At 47.0% G+C, this 10,607-nt stretch overlaps 1 protein-coding gene across 1 annotated transcript in view; it reads right to left on the reverse strand.

Annotated features, from left to right (window-relative positions):
* Positions 1–10,593, reverse strand: part of LOC135535925 (chromosome transmission fidelity protein 18 homolog) — a 54,848-nt gene extending 44,255 nt beyond the window's left edge. The window contains exons 1-3 of the mRNA XM_064962328.1: positions 10,378–10,593; positions 4,772–4,972; positions 4,551–4,668 (exon numbers count right to left, since the gene is read on the reverse strand). Coding sequence (XP_064818400.1) covers positions 4,551–4,668; positions 4,772–4,972; positions 10,378–10,465 — 407 coding nt within the window. The 5' untranslated portion in view covers positions 10,466–10,593. The remainder of the gene's footprint in view (positions 1–4,550; positions 4,669–4,771; positions 4,973–10,377) is intronic.
* Between the last annotated feature and the right edge of the window lie 14 nt (positions 10,594–10,607).

The raw sequence follows: 10,607 nt of genomic DNA on the forward strand, positions 1-10,607 counted from the left end.
GTACTACTGGGTTATTAGAGGGCTGGTCAGCTGGTTCTAGTTGATGTACTAGTGGGTTATTAGAGGACTGGTTCTAGTTGATGTACTAGTGGGTTATTAGAGGGCTGGTCAGCTGGTTCTTGTTGATGTACTAGTGGGTTATTGGAGGGCTGGTCAGCTGGTTCTAGTTGATGTACTGGTGGGTTATTAGAGGGCTGGTCAGCTGGTTCTAGTTGATGTGCTAGTGGGTTATTAGAGGGCTGGTTCTAGTTGATGTACTAGTGGGTTATTAGAGGGCTGGTTCTAGTTTATGTACTGGTGGGTTATTAGAGGGCTGGTTCTAATTGATGTACTAGTGGGTCATTAGAGGGCTGGTTCTAGTTGATGTACTAGTGGGTCATTAGAAGGCTGGTTCTAGTTGATGTACTAGTGGGTCATTAGAGGGCTGGTTCTAGTTGATGTACTAGTGGGTCATTAGAAGGCTGGTCAGCTGGTTCTAGTTGATGTACTAGTGGGTTATTAGAGGGCTGGTCAGCTGGTTCTAGTTGATGTACTAGTGGGTTATTAGAGGGCTGGTTCTAGTTGATGTACTAGTGGGTTATTAGAGGGCTGGTTCTAGTTGATGTACTAGTGGGTTATTAGAGGGCTGGTTCTAGTTGATGTACTAGTGGGTTATTAGAGAGCTGGTTCTAGTTGATGTCCTAGTGGGTTATTAGAGGGCTGGTTCTAGTTGATGTACTAGTGGGTTATTAGAGAGCTGGTTCTAGTTGATGTCCTAGTGGGTTATTAGAGGGCTGGTCAGCTGGTTCTAGTTGATGTACTAGTGGGTTATTAGAGGGCTGGTCAGCTGCTTTTAGTTGATGTACTAGTGGGTAATTAGAGGGCTGGTTCTAGTTGATGTACTAGTGGGTTATTGGAGGGCTGGTTCTAGTTGATGTACTAGTGGGTTATTAGAGGGCTGGTCAGCTGGTTCTAGTTGATGTACTCGTGGGTTATTAGAGGGCTGGTTCTAGTTGATGTACTAGTGGGTTATTAGAGAGCTGGTTCTAGTTCATGTCCTAGTGGGTTATTAGAGGGCTGGTCAGTTGGTTCTAGTTGAAGTACTAGTGGGTTATTAGAGGGCTGGTTCTAGTTGATGTACTAGTGGGTTATTAGAGGACTGGTTCTAGTTGATGTACTAGTGGGTTATTAGAGGGCTGGTCAGCTGGTTCTAGTTGATGTACTACTGGGTTATTAGAGAGCTGGTTCTAGTTGATGTACTAGTGGGCTATTAGAGGGCTGGTCAGTTGGATCTAGTTGAAGTACTAGTGGGTTATTAGAGGGCTGGTTCTAGTTGATGTACTAGTGGGTTATTAGAGGACTGGTTCTAGTTGATGTACTAGTGGGTTATTAGAGGGCTGGTCAGCTGGTTCTAGTTGATGTACTGGTGGGTTATTAGAGGGCTGGTCAGCTGGTTCTAGTTGATGTGCTAGTGGGTTATTAGAGGGCTGGTTCTAGTTGATGTACTAGTGGGTTATTAGAGGGCTGGTTCTAGTTTATGTACTGGTGGGTTATTAGAGGGCTGGTTCTAATTGATGTACTAGTGGGTTATTAGAGAGCTGGTTCTAGTTGATGTACTAGTGGGTTATTAGAGAGCTGGTTCTAGTTGATGTACTAGTGGGTTATTAGAGGGCTGGTTCTAGTTGATGTACTAGTGGGTTATTAGAGGGCTGGTCAGCTGGTTCCAGTTGATGTACTAGTGGGTTATTAGGGGGCTGGTTCTAATTGATGTACTAGTGGGTTATTAGAGAGCTGGTTCTAGTTGATGTACTAGTGGGTTATTAGAGGGCTGGTTCTAATTGATGTACTAGTGGGTTATTAGAGAGCTGGTCCTAGTTGAAGTACTAGTGGGTTATTAGAGGGCTGGTTCTAGTTGATGTACTAGTGGGTTATTAGAGGGCTGGTCAGCTGGTTCTAGTTGATGTACTAGTGGGTTATTAGAGAGCTGGTTCTAGTTGATGTACTAGTGGGTTATTAGAGGGCTGGTCAGTTGGATCTAGTTGAAGTACTAGTGGGTTATTAGAGGGCTGGTTCTAGTTGATGTACTAGTGGGTTATTAGAGGACTGGTTCTAGTTGATGTACTAGTGGGTTATTAGAGGGCTGGTCAGCTGGTTCTTGTTGATGTACTAGTGGGTTATTGGAGGGCTGGTCAGTTGGATCTAGTTGAAGTACTAGTGGGTTATTAGAGGGCTGGTTCTAGTTTATGTACTAGTGGGTTATTAGAGGGCTGGTTCTAATTGATGTACTAGTGGGTTATTAGAGGGCTGGTTCTAATTTATGTACTAGTGGGTTATTAGAGAGCTGGTTCTAGTTGATGTACTAGTGGGTTATTAGAGAGCTGGATCTAGTTGATGTACTAGTGGGTTATTAGAGGGCTGGTCAGCTGGTTCCAGTTGATGTACTAGTGGGTTATTAGGGGGCTGGTTCTAGTTGATGTACTAGTGGGTTATTAGAGGGCTGGTTCTAGTTGATGTACTAGTGGGTTATTGGAGGGCTGGTCAGCTGGTTCTAGTTGATGTACTAGTGGGTTATTAGAGGGCTGGTCAGCTGGTTCTAGTTGATGTACTACTGGGTTATTAGAGGGCTGGTCAGCTGGTTCTAGTTGATGTACTAGTGGGTTATTAGAGGACTGGTTCTAGTTGATGTACTAGTGGGTTATTAGAGGGCTGGTCAGCTGGTTCTTGTTGATGTACTAGTGGGTTATTAGAGGGCTGGTCAGCTGGTTCTAGTTGATGTGCTAGTGGGTTATTAGAGGGCTGGTTCTAGTTGATGTACTAGTGGGTTATTAGAGGGCTGGTTCTAGTTTATGTACTGGTGGGTTATTAGAGGGCTGGTTCTAATTGATGTACTAGTGGGTTATTAGAGGGCTGGTTCTAATTGATGTACTAGTGGGTTATTAGAGAGCTGGTTCTAGTTGATGTACTAGTGGGTTATTAGAGAGCTGGTTCTAGTTGATGTACTAGTGGGTTATTAGAGGGCTGGTTCTAGTTGATGTACTAGTGGGTTATTAGAGGGCTGGTCAGCTGGTTCCAGTTGATGTACTAGTGGGTTATTAGGGGGCTGGTTCTAATTGATGTACTAGTGGGTTATTAGAGAGCTGGTTCTAGTTGATGTACTAGTGGGTTATTAGAGGGCTGGTTCTAATTGATGTACTAGTGGGTTATTAGAGAGCTGGTTCTAGTTGAAGTACTAGTGGGTTATTAGGGGGCTGGTTCTAGTTGATGTACTAGTGGGTTATTAGAGGGCTGGTCAGCTGGTTCTAGTTGATGTACTACTGGGTTATTAGAGAGCTGGTTCTAGTTGAAGTACTAGTGGGTTATTAGAGGGCTGGTCAGTTGGATCTAGTTGAAGTACTAGTGGGTTATTAGAGGGCTGGTTCTAGTTGATGTACTAGTGGGTTATTAGAGGACTGGTTCTAGTTGATGTACTAGTGGGTTATTAGAGGGCTGGTCAGCTGGTTCTTGTTGATGTACTAGTGGGTTATTGGAGGGCTGGTCAGCTGGTTCTAGTTGATGTGCTAGTGGGTTATTAGAGGGCTGGTTCTAGTTGATGTACTAGTGGGTTATTAGAGGGCTGGTTCTAGTTTATGTACTAGTGGGTTATTAGAGGGCTGGTTCTAATTGATGTACTAGTGGGTTATTAGAGGGCTGGTTCTAATTTATGTACTAGTGGGTTATTAGAGAGCTGGTTCTAGTTGATGTACTAGTGGGTTATTAGAGAGCTGGATCTAGTTGATGTACTAGTGGGTTATTAGAGGGCTGGTTCTAGTTGATGTACTAGTGGGTTATTAGAGGGCTGGTTCTAGTTGATGTACTAGTGGGTTATTAGAGGGCTGGTCAGCTGGTTCCAGTTGATGTACTAGTGGGTTATTAGGGGGCTGGTTCTAGTTGATGTACTAGTGGGTTATTAGAGGGCTGGTTCTAGTTGATGTACTAGTGGGTTATTAGAGGGCTGGTCAGCTGGTTCTAGTTGATGTACTAGTGGGTTATTAGAGGGCTGGTCAGCTGGTTCTAGTTGATGTACTAGTGGGTTATTAGAGGGCTGGTCAGCTGGTTCTAGTTGATGTACTACTGGGTTATTAGAGAGCTGGTTTTAGTTGATGTACTAGTGGGTCATTAGAGGGCTGGTTCTAGTTGATGTACTAGTGGGTCATTAGAAGGCTGGTTCTAGTTGATGTACTAGTGGGTCATTAGAGGGCTGGTTCTAGTTGATGTACTAGTGGGTCATTAGAAGGCTGGTCAGCTGGTTCTAGTTGATGTACTAGTGGGTTATTAGAGGGTTGGTCAGCTGGTTCTAGTTGATGTACTAGTGGGTTATTAGAGGGCTGGTTCTAGTTGATGTACTAGTGGGTTATTAGAGGGCTGGTCAGCTGGTTCTAGTTGATGTACTAGTGGGTCATTAGAGGGCTGGTCAGCTGGTTCTAGTTGATGTACTAGTGGGTCATTAGAAGGCTGGTTCTAGTTGATGTACTAGTGGGTCATTAGAGGGCTGGTCAGCTGGTTCCAGTATAACCTTTTATCTACGGTCCTACCTGCTGCTCGGGGTTCGATGGAACTCCTCTGGTGACGACGGGGGGGTGATGTCATCAACCTGAGACACCTCAAACAGCTTCTTTGCCACATCCTGCCTCAGACGCTTAGCCTTGGGAGCTACACACGGATACAAATACATCAACGACAAAAGACACCACAGTACTCTCTCTCTCCCTCACGTCATCACACTAACGGCAGAGAAGAGGGAAGAGCTACTCACTGATTGGCTCGTCCGCCAGCAGGTGTTCTATGTCCTCTCCGTCACACGCCACAGACGGGCCTTCCAATTGGCCGAGGCTCCGTTCTGACGATGCCTGTGATTGGCTCCTGAGTGGCTGGTCACCAGCGGTGATGGCTTCCTGGAACGACTGAGGCTTCTGCTTCCGGAACTCTGAACGCTTAGTGGAAGGAGCTGGATGAACTGACCCCACAGAGAGACACATCAGAATACAAACACACACACAGAGAGAGAGACACACACACATCAGAATACACACACACACAGAGAGAGACACACACACATCAGAATACACACACACACACACATCAGAATACACACACAGAGAGACACACAGACACACATCAGAATACACACACACACACAGAGAGAGACACACACACACATCAGAATACACACACACACAGAGACACACACAGAGAGAGAGAGACATCAGACTAGTGTGTAGCCGACAGTATTTTTCAGTGACAAGACTTTTCTGGCGTCCTCAAATTACACCCAGGTGTTAGGAGATGCAGATAGATAAGTAGCAGAGGTGGTCACCTCCGTTTCCTGTGAACAAGACCTGTAACATGGCCGTGTGGGAACCCTAACCAAGACCTGTAACATGGCCGTGTGGGAACCCTAACCAAGACCTGTAACATGGCCGAGGGGGAACCCTAACCAAGACCTGTAATATGGCCGAGGGGGAACCCTAACCAAGACCTGTAATATGGAGACATGGGAACCCTAACCAAGACCTGTAACATGGCCGAGAGGGAACCCTAACCAAGACCTGTAATATGGCCGAGAGGGAACCCTAACCAAGACCTGTAATATGGCCGAGAGGGAACCCTAACCAAGACCTGTAATATGGAGACATGGGAACCCTAACCAAGACCTGTAACATGGCCGAGGGGGAACCCTAACCAAGACCTGTAACATGGCCGAGGGGGAACCCTAACCAAGACCTGTAATATGGCCGAGGGGAAACCCTAACCAAGACCTGTAACATGGCCGTGTGGGAACCCTAACCAAGAGCTGTAACATGGAGACATGGGAACTCTAACCAAGACCTGTAATATGGAGACATGGGAACCCTAACCAAGACCTGTAACATGGCCGAGAGGGAACCCTAACCAAGACCTGTAATATGGCAGAGGAGGAACCCTAACCAAGACCTGTAATATGGAGACATGACAACCCTAACCAAGACCTGTAACATGGCAGAGGGGGAACCCTAACCAAGACCTGTAATGTGGCCGAGAGGGAACCCTAACCAAGACCTGTAATATGGCCGAGAGGGAACCCTAACCAAGACCTGTAATATGGAGACATGGGAACCCTAACCAAGACCTGTAATATGGCCGAGAGGGAACCCTAACCAAGACCTGTAACATGGCCGAGGGGGAACCCTAACCAAGACCTGTAACATGGCCGAGGGGGAACCCTAACCAAGACCTGTAACATGGCCAAGAGGGAACCCTAACCAAGACCTGTAACATGGCCAAGAGGGAACCCTAACCAAGACCTGTAACATGGAGACATGGGAACCCTAACCAAGACCTGTAACATGGCCGAGGGGGAACCCTAACCAAGACCTGTAATATGGCCGAGAGGGAACCCTAACCAAGACCTGTAATATGGCCGAGGGGGAACCCTAACCAAGACCTGTAACATGGCCGAGGGGGTACCCTAACCAAGACCTGTAATATGGCCGAGAGGGAACCCTAACCAAGACCTGTAATATGGAGACATGGGAACCCTAACCAAGACCTGTAACATGGCCAAGGGGGAACCCTAACCAAGACCTGTAACATGGCCGAGGGGGAACCCTAACCAAGACCTGTAACATGGCCGAGGGGGAACCCTAACCAAGACCTGTAATATGGCCGAGGGGGAACCCTAAACAAGACCTGTAATATGGCCGAGGGGGAACCCTAACCAAGACCTGTAACATGGCCGTGTGGGAACCCTAACCAAGACCTGTAACATGGAGACATGGGAACCCTAACCAAGACCTGTAATATGGAGACATGGGAACCCTAACCAAGACCTGTAACATGGCAGAGGGGGAACCCTAACCAAGACCTGTAACATGGCCGAGGGGGAACCCTAACCAAGACCTGTAATATGGCCGAGAGGGAACCCTAACCAAGACCTGTAACATGGCCGAGGGGGAACCCTAACCAAGACCTGTAATATGGCCGAGGGGGAACCCTAACCAAGACCTGTAACATGGCCGAGGGGGAACCCTAACCAAGAGCTGTAACATGGAGACATGGGAACCCTAACCAAGACCTGTAACATGGAGACATGGGAACCCTAACCAAGACCTGTAATATGGAGACATGGGAACCCTAACCAAGACCTGTAACATGGAGACATGGGAACCCTAACCAAGACCTGTAACATGGCCGAGGGGAACCCTAACCAAGACCTGTAATATGGCCGAGAGGGAACCCTAACCAAGACCTGTAATATGGCCGAGGGGGAACCCTAACCAAGACCTGTAACATGGCCGAGGGGGTACCCTAACCAAGACCTGTAATATGGCCGAGAGGGAACCCTAACCAAGACCTGTAATATGGAGACATGGGAACCCTAACCAAGACCTGTAACATGGCCGAGGGGGAACCCTAACCAAGACCTGTAATATGGCCGAGAGGGAACCCTAACCAAGACCTGTAACATGGAGACATGGGAACCCTAACCAAGACCTGTAACATGGCCGAGGGGGAACCCTAACCAAGACCTGTAACATGGCCGAGGGGGAACCCTAACCAAGACCTGTAACATGGCCGAGAGGGAACCCTAACCAAGACCTGTAACATGGAGACATGGGAACCCTAACCAAGACCTGTAACATGGAGACATGGGAACCCTAACCAAGACCTGTAACATGGCCGAGGGGGAACCCTAACCAAGACCTGTAATAAGGCCGAGGGGGAACCCTAACCAAGACCTGTAACATGGCCGAGGGGGAACCCTAACCAAGACCTGTAATATGGCCGAGAGGGAACCCTAACCAAGAGCTGTAATATGGAGACATGGGAACCCTAACCAAGACCTGTAACATGGCCGAGGGGGAACCCTAACCAAGACCTGTAATATGGCCGAGGGGGAACCCTAACCAAGACCTGTAATATGGCCGAGGGGGAACCCTAACCAAGACCTGTAACATGGCCGAGGGGGAACCCTAACCAAGACCTGTAACATGGCCGAGGGGGAACCCTAACCAAGACCTGTAACATGGCCGAGGGGGAACCCTAACCAAGACCTGTAACATGGCCGTGTGGGAACCCTAACCAAGACCTGTAACATGGCCGAGGGGGAACCCTAACCAAGACCTGTAACATGGCCGAGGGGGAAAACTAACCAAGACCTGTAACATGGCCGAGGGGGAACCCTAACCAAGACCTGTAACATGGAGACATGGGAACCCTAACCAAGACCTGTAACATGGAGACATGGGAACCCTAACCAAGACCTGTAACATGGAGACATGGGAACCCTAACCAAGACCTGTAACATGGCCGAGGGGGAACCCTAACCAAGACCTGTAACATGGAGACATGGGAACCCTAACCAAGACCTGTAACATGGAGACATGGGAACCCTAACCAAGACCTGTAACATGGAGACATGGGAACCCTAACCAAGACCTGTAACATGGAGACATGGGAACCCTAACCAAGAGCTGTAACATGGAGACATGGGAACCCTAACCAAGACCTGTAACATGGAGACATGGGAACCCTAACCAAGACCTGTAACATGGAGACATGGGAACCCTAACCAAGACCTGTAATATGGCCGAGGGGGAACCCTAACCAAGACCTGTAACATGGCCGAGGGGGAACCCTAACCAAGACCTGTAACATGGCCGAGGGGGAACCCTAACCAAGACCTGTAACATGGCCGAGGGGGAACCCTAACCAAGACCTGTAACATGGCCGTGTGGGAACCCTAACCAAGACCTGTAACATGGCCGAGGGGGAACCCTAACCAAGACCTGTAACATGGCCGAGGGGGAAAACTAACCAAGACCTGTAACATGGCCGAGGGGGAACCCTAACCAAGACCTGTAACATGGAGACATGGGAACCCTAACCAAGACCTGTAACATGGAGACATGGGAACCCTAACCAAGACCTGTAACATGGAGACATGGGAACCCTAACCAAGAGCTGTAACATGGAGATGTGGGATGATTTTTTTACATTGTTTCTAACGTACCAAAATAACGGCTAAAAACGGGTCGCCGCTGTCTTACTATTTTCTCCTTCTGTTCCAAGAGAACTACTACATCTGTTCCTACTTTTAACTCTGCATATTGGGAGAAGGGCTCGATAGTAAGCATTTCACTGTAAAGACTACACCTGTTGTATTCAGCATTTGACTGTGAGGTCTACTACACCTGTTGTATTCAGCATTTCACTGTAAAGACTACACCTGTTGTATTCAGCATTTCACTGTGAGGTCTACTACACCTGTTGTATTCAGCATTTCACTGTGAGGTCTACTACACCTGTTGTATTCAGCATTTCACTGTAAGGTCTACTACACCTGTTGTATTCAGCATTTCACTGTAAGGTCTACTACACCTGTTGTATTCAGCATTTCACTGTGAGGTCTACTACACCTGTTGTATTCAGCATTTCACTGTAAGGTGGCAGGGTAGCCTAGTGGTTAGAGCGTTGGACTAGTAACCGGAAGGTTACGAGTTCAAACCCCCGAACTGACAAGGTACAAATCTGTCGTTCTGCCCCTGAACAGGCAGTTAACCCACTGTTCCCAGGCCGTCATTGAAAATAAGAATTTGTTCTTAACTGACTTGCCTGGTTAAATAAAGGTAAAATATATATATATTTTTTTAAAGGTCTACTACACCTGTTGAATTCAGCATTTCACTGTAAAGACTGCACCTGTTGTATTCAGCATTTCACTGTAAATACTACACCTGTTGTATTCATCATTTCACTGTGAGGTCTACTACACCTGTTGAATTCAGCATTTCACTGTAAAGACTGCACCTGTTGTATTCAGCATTTCACTGTAAATACTACACCTGTTGTATTCAGCAGTTCACTGTGAGGTCTACTACACCTGTTGTATTCAGCATTTCACTGTGAGGTCTACTACACCTGTTGTATTCTGCATTTCACTGTGAGGTCTACTACACCTGTTGTATTCAGCATTTCACTGTGAGGTCTACTACACCTGTTGTATTCATCATTTCACTGTGAGGTCTAGAGCCTGTTGTATTCAGCATTTCACTGTGAGGTCTACTACACCTGTTGTATTCAGCATTTCACTGTGAGGTCTACTACACCTGTTGTATTCATCATTTCACTGTGAGGTCTAGAGCCTGTTGTACTCGGCTCATGTGACAAATACATTTTTAACTATTGACGACCCTATAAAGCGACTTTTCAAAAAGCTGCTGTAGCCTACTGCCCGTTCTGAGTTATATCACCTGACGCCCAGGTGAGAAACAAACAAATCGACCCGCGTTTAGAAAAGTCGGTTTAATAAGAAGACTTTTGGATATTTTTTTTTATCTTGACCAGACTAACTTTTATCCATCTAACTAGGCTACAACTCACAGTCCATCTCAGCCAGGACCTCCAGCTCATCAGCGAACTGTTGTTCATACTCGTCCTCTATCCCGAACATCTCGTCATACTCGTCCATTAGTGGTCAGTCAAGTTGACCGGTATGTACCGGACAGCCGAGGTGTATAATATGATAATAATATCTATGCAATAATACTTTTTCAGTCGGTTCCGTTTTTGTTCGTTTTTGTCTTCTCCTGTCCGCGTCTGTCTGCTCAATT

Source organism: Oncorhynchus masou, unplaced genomic scaffold (genome assembly GCF_036934945.1).
Source record: "Oncorhynchus masou masou isolate Uvic2021 unplaced genomic scaffold, UVic_Omas_1.1 unplaced_scaffold_532, whole genome shotgun sequence".
NCBI classification, from domain to species: Eukaryota; Metazoa; Chordata; class Actinopteri; order Salmoniformes; family Salmonidae; genus Oncorhynchus; species Oncorhynchus masou.